The 18,119-nt window shown below is 50.1% G+C and overlaps 1 protein-coding gene across 2 annotated transcripts; it reads right to left on the reverse strand.

Moving 5' to 3' along the window:
* Nucleotides 1-187: 187 nt before the first annotated feature.
* On the reverse strand, nt 188-17,921 carry LOC104369798 (gametocyte-specific factor 1). 2 transcript variants are annotated; one of them, XM_086626693.1, is made up of 7 exons: nt 17,867-17,921; nt 15,805-15,902; nt 14,149-14,275; nt 13,062-13,148; nt 12,544-12,604; nt 11,439-11,521; nt 188-1,383 (listed from the first exon to the last, which is right to left on the reverse strand). In XM_086626693.1, the coding sequence occupies exons 1-7, from the start codon at nt 17,886-17,888 to the stop codon at nt 1,379-1,381; spliced, it is 483 nt and encodes a 160-aa protein (XP_086482819.1). In that variant the 5' UTR covers nt 17,889-17,921; the 3' UTR covers nt 188-1,378. The 2 variants fall into 2 exon arrangements, with proteins under 2 accessions (XP_086482819.1, XP_086482820.1); XM_086626694.1 differs by lacking the exon at nt 188-1,383 and adding an exon at nt 8,049-8,636.
* Nucleotides 17,922-18,119: the final 198 nt, after the last annotated feature.

The following is an 18,119-nucleotide window of genomic DNA, read 5'->3' on the forward strand; positions in this document are numbered from 1 at the left end:
TTTTTCAACGAAATGAGGTTGGTTTTTTTTCACCTTGACTAACATGTAAGGTGCCCAAATACTTCAAACAAGCCGGACAATTTCCAGTATTCTGAATATTGAGGCAGAAGGCTGGCTGGCCAAGAAGGGGAACCCCTGCCTGAGCTCAGATGTGAAAAAGAAGTTCACAGAAAGCGGAAGCAGGAGGTCAGCTACCCCGGAGGAACGGGTAGGTGTCACTCAAGGGTCAAAGCCAAAGCTCAGCTGGCACTGGAGCTAGTGAGGGGTAAGAAGGGCTTCTAGAAATGCACTGGTAGCAAAAGGAACCAAAGCCACCAGCCAAAGGGAAGGAGACACTACAGGAGGCACCTGGGTGACAGTCTTTCCTCCTGCAGTCTCTTCCACTGTTTGCCCACACAGGAGGATGTGTGGTGGCCGATGCCCCACCTGAGGGGCAAGCAGTGCCAGAAGGGGAGAGGACTTGGCTCCTCAGGAAAGTCCTGCGGATTGATGGGGACACTGCAACACAGAGAAAGCAGATAGGAAACATGGGGTGGATTTTCTTCCCAGTTCACTGAGAATGGGTGGAGAGGAGGAGGAGGGTTCTGCAGAGGAGAAGGCACCAGCAGGGAGAGGGTCACTGGGATGCTGGGGCCAGTCCGCATCCTTCAGTAGGAAGCGGGTCCCACTGCACCGAGCAGTGGGAAGGTGTGGGAGAAGAGGGTGTGCGCTGACTCCAGACCAGGCGTCCCCCGTGATGGCTCTTACTGGTGAGACTGGTGGTGACACAGCAGGCTTGTACAGCCATGGAACTGGTGGTGGCTCAGACAGGTGGTGGCAATGGTGGTGGTCTCTGCTGGCTGGGTAGTGTAACGGGGGTGGGGGGAGCAGGACGCAAGTGGCAGCTACACTGCAGGGGAGACATCCGGGACCTCAGCCTGCGCTGCCCGCTCCCTCTTTGGGACCGGAGAGGGCCAGACCTTCCTCTCCTCCCCGCTGCCGATGCAGGTGGTGGGAGCTGGAGTCCTGGCGTCCTGCTCAACCCTCCTTCTAGGTTCTAATTAAGGACAGTAAGGGAAGAACTTGGGCACATGTGGCTGTAGATAAAGATGGTGGATTTAAAATGTGAGATCAAATCGTTTAGGGAATTTGGGGTTAGATTATCTTTCTCTTGCAATTAGGTTTTGTTTTGCAGAAATTCAAGTCCCCCACGGCTACAAACCACTTACTAAATCAGGAAATACCCAGCAAAGAATGCAAAAAAGTGAAATTCATCCCGCAATGTAGGTATAAACGAGCTCCATAATCAGATCCGCCTTTGGCACTCTGCTGAGACAGGTCTTCACGGTTCATCTTCCAGGGTGGTCCCCTGAAGGACCTCGGTGTGAGACGCAGCAGCTCAACCTGGAAATAGTATCGTTGATTCAGCTGCGCGATTTAAGGTGCGAGCACGTGCGCAGAAGAAATCTAGGAGGGTGTAAAACAGAGAGAAAAGGTTTGGAGCAAAGAGATTAGGTGCAGTCGGGAATTTAGCCGTTAAAAGCAGACTGAAACGTGGCCAACGTATACGCCGATTGGAAGAGGAGATAACAATAAGATGATTGGGTGGGACAGAATTAAAAATTGGAAGATAATACAGATAAGTCCTAGAGGATGTTTATACTTGTCTAGTAGCTTAGTACGTGCCTACACTGTTTCCAGAGGTTAACCCTATAATGCACGACTAGAACTGGTACTAAAAATCAACACCGTTAGAGCAAAACGAGAGCCATGGTAACGCGACCCATGACTGTGGTATCGATGCTGAACGCCTCAACTGTAGAAGAAAAACTTCTCTTCGTGCTCTATAACACAATCCAAAGGGGATGGTGTCGCGGTTTCACACCACCACCATGCAACCATAGCAGTTCCCACAGGTGCTCTGCAGAGGGTGCTCCTGCCTCGCTCCTGCACATCTCACCACCCAACGCCAGCTCTCCCTGCTCCCAGCAAGCACCAGCTGCTGCAGTTCTGGGTGGGTTTTTGGCAGCAATCTGCCCTCTTCCTCCGCGGGCAATCATTTGGCAGCAATCTGCCCTCTTGTTCTACCACTTTTGGTTACCTTTGCGCCTCGAGTTCGGGAGGTGAAGAGCTACGAGCAAAAAGGGGCAATAAACAGTGACTGGGGACCAGAGAAGAACAGTAAATGGCAGCAACGGTCCGGAAACGGGCTGTAGGAACGACAGCCCAGCTGGGCTTCAGATGATGGCAGACCCACAAAATACAGGACCAGTATATTGCCAGGGACACCAGTTGTGCTGGACACAGTAAAGCAGAGCTGTTGCCCTTGGCCACCACGGTATGACCAGAGTAGCTCAGATACCGGCTTGGTATGGGCAGGGAGGGGGCACGGATGGGCTGGGCAGTGGCAGGTGGGAAGAGGCCTGTGGAAATCCTCATCCTTTGGTGACAGGGCTCTGGGACGAAGGTGCAAGAGCCTGCCCACCTCTGGAGCCCACGCGGCAGGGGTGAGCTGGGAGCAATAGGCACTGCTGCCCGTGGAGCAGGTGACACCTGTGATCCCAGCAGCTCACGGCAGCATTCCTAGGACAGGGACATCACAGCAGGAAGGATGGGATATGACAGCCATGGTCCTTCCCCACAGTGACCTGTGCACTCCAGGGAATAGGAACAGCTGCCACAAGGCACCCAGACACTGGCAGGGCTGGGAGCGCCGTGTAGGAACGTTCTTCCCAGACACTGGATAGGGGATGAACGGGCTGTTTCAATCTACCTGCTCTGGAATGTGCATGTCAGCCCTGCAGAAGGAGACACATTGTCTGCACAGCTTGGCTAATGGTTCGAGAGAAACATGCTCAGCTCCGCAGCTGTGCGGGCAGCCATCGCTTTGACTTCCAGCCTATTGCTCAGCAAGCACCTGTAGATGATCTCCAAGCTGAAACCACAGTTTTGGTTTTATGAGTTATAACCTGGACTAAAAGCCAGAAAGGAGGAAATGACTTCTTAAATGTGGTTTGGTTGTAAAATTGACATCTGGGGCCAGAGCCTGATCTGCCAGAAAAAGGAGACTTTGTGCCGCCTTCGGTAACCCCAGGCAGTCTTGCCTGCTGGAACCTGAAGCTCAGAAGCGGGAGGTGGTTCCTTGGGGAGCTAAAGGAAACTCGGCATGCACCGGATCCGTGTAACTCAGATTGAACTGCTGCTGCAAAGTGAGGGGAATACCTAGAACATGAAGACTGTAGGCTGGAGAGAGTCCCTGGACAGCCTGGTCCCCACCACCACCTGGCTCTTCTCCTCCACAGCCTTCCTGACCACAGCACAAAGGAGCTGGACACTGACCTTCAAAGGCAAAACAATACCAGGAGCTTGTTCACCTTCCAGGACAAGTGTGAAGGGGCATTTTTGCAGCTGGTGTTTCCTTGCCCTGCCAGGAAGACCTGTTCCCTTTTTTCTCTGTCCCACCTCCAGCACTTTACGTTTGCTTGCAAACACCACCATGATGGCGAGTCTCCCTTACTCCCTTTCCCTCACCCTCTTCCCTTTCGTGCTGGGTCGGAGCCAAAATAGTTCAGGACCCCATTGATGTGTGAGGATTAGGCTGCAGGAGCGACTAAGCAGGATTTAACTGATCAGATTCAAAGCTGCTTATTCGCAGTAACGGGGATCCTGCCCCCTTTGACGGGGAGACACCAGACAGTGCCGGTCTCACGGATATCAGCTGGGAACAAATGCAACCACCCCAAATCTCAGTCGGCTGAGACAGCACTGAGAAAAGAGCTGAACTGAACTGCTGGGGGAGGGAAGGCCAGGGGAGTGTATGTGCCAGGGCTGTGCCACGGGACGTGAACCAGGTGTGGACACAGCGCAGCTGCAGGTGCATCTCTGTGGGATCACAGACACCCTGTGTTCATCGCTAGATCATGGGGAAAGTGGAGGGGAACAGAAGGAGAAAGGGGTGCTACTGGCTGTGACCAGAGGATTGCATGGACTTCTGGAGCCAGCAATAGCGGGCCCAGAGTCATAGAATCACAGAATGGTTTGGGTTGGAAGGGGCCTTCAAGACCATCCAGTTCCAACTCCCCTGCCATGGGCAGGGACACCTTCCACTACACCAGGTTGCTCAAAGCCCCATCCAACCTGGCCTTGAACACTTCCAGGGATGGGGCAGCCACAACTTCTCTGGGCAACCTGGTCCAGTGCCTCACCACCCTCAGAGGGAAGAATTTCTTCCTTAGATCTCATTGAAATCTCCCCTCTTTCAGTTCAAAGCCATTGCCCCGTGTCCTGTCACTACACGCCCTTGTCCAAAGCCCCTCTCCAGCTTTCCTGTAGCCCCTTTAGGTACTGGAAGATCTCCCTGGAGCCTTCTCTTCTCCAGGCTGAACAGCCCCAACTCTCTCAGCCTGTCTCCATAGCAGAGGTGCTCCAGCCCTCGCATCATCTTGGTGGCCTCCTCTGGACCTGCTCCAGCAGCTCCATGTCCTTCTTGTGTTGGGGACCCCAGAGCTGAACACAGAAGATGTGTTCATCTTGATCCTCAGAAGATGTGTGGCTGAAGGCAGAGCAACCCTCTTCTACCCTCAATACAGTGACATAATAAACGAACCTGTGCGCAGTCCTGGCTCTGGCCATGCGAGTGGGGAGGAAAGGGACTTATCCCTTCCTCAGTGCTCTGGAAATGGTGGGAGGAAAGGGAAGGCTGGGGAAAGGACACATCTTTCCTGTGCCAGCAGACTGTAGCTCTGCTGAGAGAAGGCATGTGCTGCATCCTGCAGATGGGAACAGGGACAGCGCAGGAAGTGGCAGAAGGCCCTGCTCATGGTGTCCCTGCTCCAGCTGCACCCGGTGGCCAAGCAGAGAGGAGCTGGGCACTCTAGACCCAACTGCCAAGGTGTGGAGCAGGGTCTGACACAGCAAGGACTTAGCAAGCAACAGCCCCCACAGAGGGACCCACAGGGAGCTGGCTGCGCCGACCAGAGCACAGGTCACAGGGGGAAGCCATCTGGTTCACCATCAATCCACACGGGCCTGTGCACCTCTGGTGGTGTAACCCACTCCATCCTGCGCCCTGCGATTCTCCCCTTTTCTGGGCCACACACCAACCTAGGATGTCGGGTGTGGATGGCAAAAGGCAGCGGACCAGAGCATTAAGGCACTGCCTTAACACACCAGGATCCTGCTTCTCCTAGAACTTGACCTGGTACATCTGTACATGGGTTGTGGCCAGAAAAGGAGATACCACAAACCCCAGAATCAGCAAGTTCAGGGCCTGCAAAACTGGTGGAAAATACCAGAATATTTCACCATCTGAGTTGGGCCAAAATGGAAAAGTACCTGATGAAAGTCAGTTATCTCGGACCCTATAAACAGCCATTCCAGGTGAGACCCTTTGAGCTCTCCTGGATCACAGCGGGCTGTGACCAGCATCTCCCCTGGGCTGGGACGCCTCTCAGGTACCAACTCAGCGGACTGTCTGCTGCCAAAGCCGACAGAAGGCCGAGGTGAAGCACCCCGAGTCTCCGTTACCACCTGCTGAGGAATGCCCATGCGCATGGCGAGTATTTACTCTAAACTCGAGAGGGAAATTTCACCCATAGGCCAGCCTCAACCATCCACCTCCACCTATCTGTGTGTTTGAATATACACACTTGGCTTCACCAGTGTGAGTGACCGTGTTTTACTGGATCCAGATAATTCTATCTGTGCACTTTATGTTTTATGCATTTGTACATATATATATATATTTTGATTTAGGATACCTTGTAGTAAGTTAGTGTGAATCTTGTAATTTTCAAATCTGTAACTAAGTTGCTGTCTATAACGAATCATAGAATGGTTAGAGTTGGAAGGGACCTCAAAGATCATCTAGTTCCAACTGCCCTGACATGGGCAGGGACACCTTCCACTACACCAGGTTGCCCAAAGCCCCATCCAACCTGGCCTTGAACACTGCCAGGGATGGGGCATCTTACAACTTCTCTGGGCAACCTGTTCCAGTGCCTCAGCACCCTCAGAGTGAAAAATTTCTTCCTTATATCCAATCTAAATCTGCCCTCTTTCAGTTTAAATCCATTGCCCCGTGTCCTGTCACTACACACCAGTGTCCAAAGCCCCTCTCCAGCTTTCCTGTAGCCCCTTTAGGTACTGGAAGGTGCTGGAAGGTCTCCCCAGAGCCTTCTCTTCTCCAGGCTGAACAGCCCCAACTCTCTCAGCCTGTCTTCAGCGAAGAGATGCTCCAGCCCTCGCATCATCTTCATGGCCTCCTCTGGACGCGCTCCAGCAGCTCCATGTCCTTCTTGTGCTTATCATCTTGTTAATCTTTAAATAGATTAGTCTTTAAGTGCTGCAAAAACTCAACCTTTGACTTACCTCATACCATTAATAAATCTTGAATTGCTGCTAAATCATAACCATGTTTGAAACATTTCACCGGCGACAGCATCTGCTGTGCTCCAGCCCCGGTGGGGCACAGTGATAGCACGGGGGTGTCCTGCAGTGCAGCTCAACGCTTCGGTGGCAAAAAGTCTGTGAGGAACATACAGTGAGCCACAGAGCAGAGCACTAGACATGTGGGTCTGGGAGCTGCACCCCACCACTGAGCTGAGCTGCTGCACCTCTGTGGCTGGGTGAAAACCAGGGGTGGGGAGACTCATCGGACACCACGAGAAACGACACGGAACTCCTACGTGTCCAGGCTCCAAAACACAGAGGAATCTGTGCCTAAAGGTAAACTCTGCCTCCTCTCCTCCCTGCTGAGTCACCAGTGACAACTGCAGACACAACCATTTCTATCCCAAATTTCCATAGGTATTTCTAGTCAGACCAGTCCTATTGCCACAGAGTGAGTAGCTCAGACAAGGCAGAGATGGCCCAGCAGGCAGGGTGCACCCACGGGAGTGCTGAGTGAGCACAGGCGCTGCTGAACTACCAAGAAATTCAGGCTGGGGGAACCCAGCACGTGCTCAGAAACCCACCCTGGTAGGCCAAAATGGGCTGATATTTCCCTACATCCCATCAGCTTCTCCTGGTAAGGGACACATCCAGCACCTAGGAAAGGGGGTGAAGGCTCCAGCACTGCCCATCACACAAGAGACAGAGGATTCAACATAGGAATATGTGGCCGTGACCGCAATGACAGTCACATGAAAGTCCTCGCTCTGCCGTAGGTGCTATCTGTCATACTTTTCAAAAGCGTTCCTTGTCTTGTGGTAAGTACAAAACAATCAGAGGGAGCATCACCCCAACAGCCCAATGATGGACAACACTGGGATTTTAAATAGTCATAACGCTGGAGAAAGGTCATCTTTGTGTTTTGCATCCTTACAGCCTCACAATTTTGCATTCCCAAATCATTGCAGGGAACAGCAAAATGATGGGTTTCCTGCTCTTCGCAGCCAGTGGCACGTGCAGGACGTGCTTCAGGAATTTGCCCAGAAGGATAAGGGATTTCAGATCTCAGAGCTCTGTCGTGTGTTGGCTGCACTCACCCTACAAGACAAACCCTTTTCTTGCCGTCCCCATCTCCCAATTATTGTGGCCAGGGAACGTTTCGAAGTCACAACCATGACTTTCCAGCTCATCTGCCTGTGGTCCTTTCCAGGAAGGCAGGGCTGTTGGAGAACAGTGCTCTGCCAGGACTCACCGTGACAAAGAGCTGGGGCTGGGATAACGTGCCTCCCAGGAGCAGGTGCACCCAAAGCTCACCTCCTGTGCAGTGCAGATGAGTGGAGAGACCCAACAAAAAGCAGGTAGTTACGGCACTAAGTACTGCCAGTCTTTCACCAACTGGCAATTAAATGAGCTCAGGATAATGGGGCCTAATTATGACATCTGTCTGTAAAATTATAATGCTTTAGCCCACAAATCCTGCAAATACGCTACTGCAGTCAAACCAGAAACAATCAAACCGCTGACATTTGTCAACACTTTCATTCAAAGTGACAAAAAAAAAATTAATCGAATGAAGGTCAAGTGGAGGGCTGACTGTGTAAGCATTTATTTGTTCAACAGTTTGAGAGTGCAACAAATCACCACAGATGTCTTTTAGAAATACAAAACGGGGCCAAGAGTATTCATAACCTTTTTATTCTGAATTGCCAACCAGAACCTCGACAGAATCCAACTTTAAAACAACCCAAACTTTGCACATTCTAGTCAATGCGTATTATTTTACATTGGTTGTAATACAAATGGTGACAATTTGGTATTTTGAGGAACAGCCTTTTAAAAATGTGAAAGGCATTCATTTCTTTCTAGACAAATACCACATCTGGTTTCTCAGTTCTTTGTGTTTGCATATTTAGATCTCATTTTGTACTTCACATCCATTTTTAGAAATACACTGCTTGATTCAAACATTTACACAGTCCCAAACATGTATTTTTAGTGATTTAAACCATTCCTGCCTCTTCCCTCTCTCCCCCTCAACAAAGAACAGTTACATTAGAGTTCTCAAACTTGTTTTAAGTGTTAGGAAACTACAAAACCCTAACAGAAACTAGACAAGTACTTGAGCACACTCTTTGCGCTTTGGCGTTACGCGTATCACCAGGAATACCCAGAGGATTCCCCATTACCGTACGGCTTGAAGCACCACGCATCCAGGTGATGGTTAAGGCTCAAAGCTTGAAGCCACAAAGATGTGATCAAGATGCTTTCTAGGAAGAAGACAGAAGTCTCTGTAAATTACAGTGCACTTTAAACCCAAAACTGTCCACTTTACATGCCCTATGTGGACAAACTCAGAAACTGACAAGATAAAAAGTCCATGCACATAAAAATACTTCCAGGTTTGACTGATCTAGGTTATTTTAATTAAACATTAGGAAGTCTCAGCCTCTTTACAGGCTGGAGAAACTCATGCTCTCCAGGCTGTAACAGCCCCTCAAATATGACTTCACCAGTTACAGATGTTATGACCACAGCTTCCTTCAGAGGAAGTTTTCTGCACCTCCCCAGCAAACAACCAAATGTCATAGATTCATAGATTTCTAGGTTGGAAAAGACCTTAGAGATCATCGAGTCCAAACGTCCCTAATCCCCATTAAACCATATCCTCAAGTAGATCATCCACCCTATTCTTAAACACATCCAGGGATGGGGACTCAACCACCTCCCTGGGCAGCCTATTCCAGTGGCTGACAACCCTTTCAGAGAAGAAATACTTCCTAACATCCAACCTGAATCTCCCCTGACTAAGCTTATACCCATTTCCTCTTGTCCTATCACCCATCACTAATGTAAAGAGCCCTTCCCCCACCTCCCCACCATCCCTTCTCAAGTATTTGTAGGCCGTAATCAGGTCTCCCCTCAGCCTCCTCTTCTCCAGGCTAAACAGCCCCAACTCCCTCAGCCGCTCCTCATAAGTTTTATTTTCCAGCCCCCTGACCAGTTTAGTCGCCCTTCTCTGGACCCGCTCCAGGAGCTCAATATCTCTCTTAAAGCGAGGGGCCCAAAACTGGACACAATATTCCAGGTGCGGCCTCACCAGTGCCGAGTACAGGGGCAGGATCACTTCCCTGCTCCTGCTGGTCACACTATTCTTGATACACGCCAGTATCCCATTGGCCTTTTTGGCCACCTGGGCACACTGCTGGCTCATATCAAGCCGGTAGTCAGCCAACACCCCCAGGTCCTTCTCCGCCAGGCAGCTCTCCAGCCGCTCTTCCCCGAGCCTATAGGGATGCTTGGGGTTTTTACATCCCAAGTGAAGGACTCTGCACTTGGCCTTATTAAAGCTCACGTAGAAGTTCCATAGAAATCACTCCAGATGCCATACAGTTGTGAAAACAGAAACATGCAGTGTTGCTTTGCAGGTGCAAGACACATGCTTACGGTGCAAAGGTAGAAATCCCTGGAAATTACTCTGTGCTGTGGTTCCTGACTCCACTGAAGTGGGAGTACAACAGTTCCTGCTACACCAGGGCCTGAATTCGCACAAACATGCCGTTTTTGCAGGGCATTTTCTCCGCCCCCCACAAACATAATTGCATCCCTTCATTTACAATCAGCACAAAACATCACATGGAGACAACTCTCTTTTGCAATTGCACACACTTGCTTTGAAGCATCAAGCTAAAGGAGGAGATTTCAGTGGTTTGTGCAACCCCCCCACGCTGTTCTGTTTCTCACTATCACTTCTCTGAGTAGGAACTTAATCAGACCCTGCCTCCTCTGCTTCAAATCATCCCCTTCCTCACGCCCACCACTTTAAACTGATCACCACTTCAAAACTTCTCCTGCTGTTTCCAAATCACCAGAGCAAACACAACTTCACAGATGTCAGCGCTGCCATCTGACAAGTGAACCAGCAGAGGTTTGCCAATTCCTGCCTTTTTCCTGTTAACTACTCACTGCTGTCCAAGAGGGGAAGATAGTTCTGAGTTGGTGCTGTGTACATTTAGCAGTCTATTTACTCGTCAACAGCAACAAAGATCACCAAAGGAAGATGAGGTTAACTTCTTGGGAAAAAGATTTGGCGACCAAAGGGAGTTTAAAAAAAATAATAATCAAGTGTTGCAAAAACATGTCATGCAGCAAGATCCAAGTCTACAGAGTCCTGCCATCCAGTCCAGGGAATATCTACCATCTGCAGGAGCCACAGGGTCCTAGGGAAGGGAACCTTTTAGTGCTGGGAGGGAACAAACTTCCAGGGGGAAGAGACACTTAATACTCCAAACTCTGAAAAGGGCAAGACACATTTTTAGCACAAGATGGAGAAAACCACAAGAATTTCCTCCACCCCCTCAAGTGAGAGTGGCCTTTGCTGAAGTAGGACTTGTCACCAACGCTTATCTACAAGTGACACTAATTTGGTTTGGCAGATTCAACCTGACCCTATGGCAACTGCACAGTCACTGGCTTGTGCAGAAGCTGTGCCGCAAAGCCCAGGAGTACTGGGTTTAGTTGCTCCAAGTGGGAAACAAGACAGTCAAAGCACCTTTACGCTTCTGCTTTGCTGCTAACGGCAAATAATGGTCTGTGATTTTCAAACACCTCAAGGCAGGAAGCTCCCTCCCACCTCCAGATGTAGATGATGGGGTTTTTCCCCCATTAGTGCTGGTCCAAGCAGCCCTAGTTTTACCCCTACAGCTGACAGTGAGCAGAGCTGCACAAAGCAAGGAAGGGATTTGGTTTAAGTGGGGGGAAGGGTGGGGGGTGAAAGGGGCCGATGGTGTGGAAGGACTTGTTTAAAGAGAGAGAGCCAAAGTGGCTGGGAGAAGGGCTGCTTAAACTGGACCACTGCAGCGAAGGGCCTGTCAAGAATATGAAATAAAGAATACAGAGGATGATCCAAGCATCAGACTCCCTCAGAAGCTGCTCTCAAGGAGGGCAGGTGTTACATACAATCCCTCCTGCCCTTGCAGTGGTGGGCATAAAGCACTGCAGCAGCCAGAGATTTCAGCAACTGTCACCATCTACAGCAGCCACAGTGCCAAACCCATATCCATAGTACTTACAGCCTTTCCACGATACGACGTACGGGAAGGACTCAGGGGCACGTACTCTTGAAGGCAAGCAATTCTTTTGTTCAGAGGTAGTACTGGAAGGGAAAGATTTCAGTTACTTCTCCTGATAAGTGCACTTGCTCAAATTTATGCATTTTGCTATAGCATGGAGGAGAGCAGGGACATAAGGGGATGGTACTTTGCCACCTGGAGGTGGCGGTGCTTAGAAGAGCTATATATGCTCTAAACACTAGACAGTTTTCCAAAAAGCGTGACAAGTGAAACCAGATATCACTGTTGTTATGGAAGGAGAGGCATGTCAGGATTGAGCTCATACAGAACTGCAGAGCTGTCAGGTGCAGGAGTGCTGCTGCATATGGGCTTAGACGAACCTCAAAACATGCTTTGGCATCTCTGGTGGCGTCACCACATCTCGTATACAGCCTGCAATTGTGATCCACTGTTGGATCAAAGAAACCAGCCAAGGCAGCTCCATTCAGTTCACAGTTGGATATTAAGCTCCTCACTCCCCCAAACCCAAACTGTGATTACGCTTTGCAAAGGGCAAGAGGAGGGGATTTCTGCTAACATAGGGCCTTAATGCCAGCACATCTGCCAAGTCTGAGGTGACAGGAGGTCACAAAGGACTGCTAGCCAACCATGAGCTCAACAGAAACTCAGTAACTGTTTGAAAAGGCTCCAGAGGGAGGCACCTGGCCTCATTTCCAAAGTCAGCATAAAGGCTCAGTACCCTTCTCTGCTGCACATTGGTCAGGAACTGAACATAGGCCATGGGCAGGAAGAGCACCCTGCCACACACATACAGGAGCACAGAGTATCTGTTTTCCTAAGGGCTTCCTTCTCTTGTGTTCCTAAGGGCTTCCTTCTCTTGTGTTCCTAAGGGCTTCCTTCTCTTGTCCAGGCCAGTCATAGGAGAAAGCAAGTAACACCGAAACAGCACCCCACGGACATTTGCTGTTAATCAGCATCACTCCTCCCAGGGTTTGTACAGCAACAAAGTCAGCCCATGCCCAGCCATCGAGGCCAGGTTGGGAGCAGGCTCCAATATTCCTCTACAAAAAACACTGTTGTAAGGAATCGAACTTGCAATCGCTACCTCTTCATGCCAGAGTTGGGCATGCCCCAAATAAAAGGAGAATCCGACTGCTCCAACGTCTCTGCAAAAGGAAACAGATGTCATTGCTCAGAACTAAGAAACTCCAGCAGCCACCACCAGATCAGGAATATCTCGTCATGCTTCTATGTGTTCAAGAGGGAGTAAAAGTTGATCTAATGATGAACGTATCTGTTTCACTGCCATTTAACTGAGGAACAGAAAAGTTACCGTGTTTCCATTGTCATCATTGCACATAAGGTACAAAAGCTTATACAGGAAGGAGCAGATGCTTGGAAATACATCTTCATGCCAATTATGGCAGGCATGTTGAATAGATCTGCATACCAAGGAAAGCCTGCTAGATGGAGAGATGCATGTTTTCAGGAATGAGCCTAAGTAGGATGTCCTACGAGTAGAAACTGAGTGAACGGCATCTCTGGACTCACACTGTCCCAAGTGGAGTTGAAGGACAGGACCAGAGAGAAGGCAGCAGTGTGGCAGATGGGGAAGTTCCTCACCTGTTTCCCAGTCTTCTTCACATGGAGGTGCCTGCCACGTGCTCACAGCATTCATCTGCTCTCTCTGGAAGCCAGAGGACTGACTCACTTCAAGAAGAGAGAAAACTCAGTGACTAGCAGTCAATCCTGCTTCAGAGGCATTAAGCACTTTGGATTGAACTGTGAAACTGCTCTTGACTTTAGAGGAAACCCTGCCCAATGCAAACAGGTCAGGTACACCCAGGAGCCAGGTACGGATCTGAAATCAAGCGACTTTCAATTGGCCTTTCTCAATGAACAGGAGAAGACTGTGCCTCCTCAAACTTTGCAGCAGGAATGCTCAAGTGAAGAGGAAACCTGCTTTCACGAATGCAGGCTTCACCGCTAGCCTCAGTGCAACTCTACAGAAGACAGAAAACCATCTATCTGCTCTGCAGCATGGCAAGAGTTAAAGAGCCACTGCAGGAGATAGAAAAGACACTGCATAGCACAGGACGCCTTCCTAAATATTTCCAGGGTTTTGGGCAGCCCCTCTCCCACCTTGTCTCACTGAGCAGGAGACTGAAATCTTAACTGTATGGCAGATGAAGGAAACGCAGCACCAGAGCAGCCTGGAAGGGGAATTGCCCCATCTCTTGGTGGGAGTGAACTACTCAGGCTGCCCGGGAAGAGAAGAGCTGCAGAGGTTTCCATTGCTTAGACACCAGTTTTGTAGAAAACAGCTTTTCACATGGCACCAGTGGTCAAGCCTCAACAAAGGGAGATCAGCTCTACAAAAAGAAGGAACTGTTCTTCTGGTCATTAAAGCATCCCAGCTCCTGCTGGAGGTATTTCAATATGCGCAGTCTAGGGTGCAACCTTTTTATTCAACAAGCCTTGTAACAAAACATGTGCAAGGCCTACCGGGAGCATCTGCAATATTCTCACGAACTTACCCAATAAATCAAAGCAAGTACGACTCAAGTGTCCCCAAAGCTGCTGTGTCCTACGAAACTATAGACAATAATTTGACTCCCACTTTTTGGTTACCGTATGAGCTATCCTCACAAACAGGAGAACTAAGCCCCCAGGGTGAACAAACTCCTTGGAGCATGGGTGGTTCTCTTACCCATGTCTTGCTCCATGAACCCTTTGTCATTGCACTTCATTATGTGATCGCTGAGGTCGGCTTGAGGAACTAGATGGCGAGCGTTGAAGGGGCATGTGGCCAATTCCTTTGCAAGTTCAGGGTAGCTCTAGACAGGGGAAAACCAAAATCATGTGCCATATCTCTCAAGTTCACTTACCTCTTTCTAATCCACAAAAAAAAAAAAAAAGGCTATTTGTCGTGTTGCTTTAAAAAAAAAGACTAACAAGGAACAGCATATTGTTCAGACACTTACTAAAAATGCCAGGGGAAGCTAACATGACTGTTCTGTAAAACACAATTCAGTGAGAAACTGAGCCACCCTTGACTTGACTGAAATGAAACCTGCCCTCAGCTAAACTCCCTGCAACTCGCTGCCACACTGGCAACATGGCTGCATGGTTTAAAGCACAGATGGAACTATGTTAAAAACAACAGGGCAGAGATGTTAGCCAAATCTGAACCATTCAGATAATTTAAAAATAAGCAGGCACAAAGGCAGAGAAATTCCTTAAACCTTTCAAAAGAGCTAGGGAGTTGGGAGCAATCCACCTGCAGACTTTGGTGCTACAGGATTACTATTCAAGTAAAACCTTCTTATGACAGACATGAGTTCTACTGGCAGTGCTCAGTTGTCCCTATGGTAAATTAGCTCATCCCCTGCAAACGACACAGCCTTTATTGGGAAAAGCACAACTTTGCCACTGTCCCAGTGCCTGCCTGGTTCTGGTTGATGTAGCTCTGCTGGTCAGGGCTTAGACTTGCACTTGAGGCAGAAGTGCCTTGTAGAGACCCTGCTCAAGGCACTGTCTCCTCCATCACTATTGATATGTGGCTGGAGAGCAGGCTGCAGGGACATCCAAGGCAGCTGTCACTACTAGGTCTATACAGCCAAGGCTGCTGTGTCCTCATGTGTCCGTCATTTGCTTCAACCAGCTCAAGCAAGCTCAAGGAATAACTGGGTTTTAAAAGGTCTCGGCAAAAATCCAAAGCTCAGCCAGATGCTAGCACTTGACAGGTTCAAAGAAAACAAACAATGAGGACAAGAGAGGAGAAGAGAGGAAGGAATGCTTCCTATTAAAGTGATTTGTATTCAAACTCCAGATGAAAGATGGAGAGGGGAAAAAACCCTCTCCCACACGTGCTGAGCCCAGGATGTGCAGTTTCTGCCAGATACACATTAAAAAGTTATTAGCAAAACAAAAAACCTCACCCTGCTATGCAGATGTATTTCCAGCACTTGAAGAATGAACTGCAACATCACAACGCTTCTATTCTGACTAGCAACAAGGGGTGCACGGAGCTCAGACTGAGCTCTCCAACTTCAAGTGAAAAAAAAATAATGTATCTGACCTCCATGTGAGCTGCCAGGAGAGACCAGCACTGCCTCCCTGACCTAGCCATTAAGAATCTGGACCTCCTTTCCACAGAGTCACACTGGTCATGGGTGAATTAACATGTGCTTGAAGCCATTACTAAATAAACAATAAAGTCATATGGAATAAAGGCTAAAAAAGGCTATTTGTCAGGAACTCACTCCAGCCAGCAAGAAAACGCAACAAGAGAGAGAGCAGATGCATCATATTTACACGTACAGAATTACTCCTATTCTGTGCCCTGTTTGGCAGTCCAGCTTACCTTCCTACACTTCACAAGGTGATAGGGAAATCGACAGGCTCTGATTCGATGATGTTTGTTGTATGGGCATAGTACTAATCTCTCTGGATCCAAAACATCTAGCAGAACAGAAGAACAGAGAGAAAAAAAAAACAACAACTAGTTAGAAAGACAAGATCTGGCATCACTAACACAGCAAAGCAGGACAAAAACATACCACCACGTCAGGGCTGTGATCTCAGCAAGTTAAAACAGTTGTTCTCAGCTTGAAACTGCTCATTAAGGCAGGCACCTGTTTTGCATAATCAAAAAATTCATTTTGAAGTTTGTGGTGACTGGGATGTTAGTCAAAACATAGCACTGAGCATAACAACTCTTTAAATTACCATACTACCAGGTAACCACACTTACTCGAAGGGAAGGAGGACAGCAGTACTTTTCCAGCTATCTTAGAGGAGAATCAGTGGGATGATGACACACCCACCAGCATCCTCAGGAGCATCGTCAGGCTGAACCAAATCTTTTTTGATCAACAGCTAGTTTTGCTGGAGGACGAATGCCAGACAATTTAGTTTCATTTCTGAGGAAGCAGCGTGCCTAACGTGGTGCACGTGACTTCTAAGGGAAATTTTTCATAAGTTGTGCAATTACTTAGGAGCTGAGGACTTACTAAACCACCGAACAATCTAGGCACTGAACAGTGAAGCAGCATCAGTGCGTTCATACATGATCTAAATTTTATATCTATCAATAGATAAAATACATTTAAATATTAATATTCTCTATTGAAAAACCAAATTTCCATATTCTCAGTGAGGAGGAGAGGCAGCCAGAAGGAGGCACAGGTCCCCTCTGCTGCCTGTGGGGTACACACCAGTGAGCCAGATCAGGCTTCTTTCATCCTTTCTCCTCTGCCACTCTTTTTGCACAGGCTTTTAGCACATTTAGGATCTGATTACACAGATTTAAGTATGGGCTGCTGCTGTTTAGCCTCTCCCCTGCCATCACATCCCCTTCTCTTACACGTGTATTAGTGCTCAGTTGTCTCAACAGTCCGATGAGGAAGCTGTATCAGCCCCCAGGCTGGCAGCTAGTTCAGATGTTGTTCCCTGAGCCACACCGCGCAGATTTTATGCTGTGAGTCACTAGGAAGGAGGGAAGGCACTGGAACAAAGGAAGGCACTGGACCAGGTTGCCCAGAGAAGCTGTGTCTGCCCCATCCCTGGCAGTGTTCAAGGCCAGGTTGGATGAGGCTTTGAGCAACCTGGTGTAGTGGAGGGTGTCCCTGTCCATGGCAGGGGGGTTGGAACTGGATGATCTCTGAAGTCCCTTCCAACCCAAACCATTCTGTGATTCTATGATTCTAAGGAAGGATCTAATCCAGCTGTGCAGGGCTGCTGCTGTCGTCTCTGCCAGCTGCGAACACCTCTTGCCTCCAGTAGCCAGTTTAGGTCATTAGAACAGGTGAAAACTAAAGACTTCTGCATCACTAGGAAGGGCTGACAAGCTTCGTGCTGGTTCAGCTGCCTCTGGAAGAGCAATCAGAAGCGGCTCCTCTCTGTGAACCGGCTGGACACAAGATCAGACCAAGGGCATTTCCAGTCAAAGGACGGAGACGCGGACCCAGAGCACGAGGAGAGCCCTCAGCACAGTCCGTAGAACAGCGAACACAAACTCCCAGGAGCTGGCTTGCTGAGGCGAACAGAGGCAGTTACCGCCGGGCTGCAGTGAGCAGCGGCACCACGGCAGCGCCGTGCGGGAGTGAGATCCCTGCCCGCGGGCACACCGCCCGCCAGCGCGCACCCGCAGCGCCCGGGGCCGGCGGGGCCGGCAGCCACCGGGGCAGCAGCACTTTAACCGAGTCGAGTCCCTTTATTCCGACACCCCCGCACCAGCGGCCCCCCGGGAGCGGTACCCGCACGAACACCGGCCCGGTTAACAGCCCCAGCAGCCCCCTGCAGCCCTCCTGGCCCGGCACGGGGCGCGGGGACACGTCCGGACCCACCGCGGCGGGGCCGGGCCGGGGCCCGCCTGTGGCAGGAGGCGGCCGCCACCTTCCCCTTCCCCTTCCCCCGCGCCTCACCGAAATCATCCTCCAGCTCCATGGCGGGGACCAGCTCCGTGGAGCGCTGGCCTGCGGGGCCGGGAGAACGCGCTGGGCCGGGGCCGGGCCGGGGCCGCCGCTCCTCCGGTAAGGGCGGCCGCGTCCCGCTCAGCCTGTGCGCCTGCGCGGCCGTCTCCCGGGTGCCGGGGCAGCGCCGCGGGCCGCGGCTCGGTCCGGCGCCATTTTCGCCGGCGCGGGTGCTCCAGAGGGAGCCGCGCTGCGAGGAGCGCCT

The sequence above is a fragment of the Tauraco erythrolophus genome, chromosome 25, assembly GCF_009769465.1.
Source record: "Tauraco erythrolophus isolate bTauEry1 chromosome 25, bTauEry1.pri, whole genome shotgun sequence".
Lineage (NCBI taxonomy): Eukaryota > Metazoa > Chordata > Aves > Musophagiformes > Musophagidae > Tauraco > Tauraco erythrolophus.

Bases quoted from the DNA above. Each gene is read 5' to 3' on its own strand.
- LOC104369798 (XM_086626693.1), bottom strand. From the start codon at position 17,888: ATGGAGCTGGAGGATGATTTCG. The intron at 15,903-17,866 runs GTGAGGCGCGGG...CTGTTCTGCTAG, and splicing joins GGAGCTGGAGGATGATTTCG to ATGTTTTGGATCCAGAGAGA. The intron at 12,605-13,061 runs GTGAGGAACTTC...TTCCTTTTGCAG, and splicing joins TGAAGAAGACTGGGAAACAG to AGACGTTGGAGCAGTCGGAT.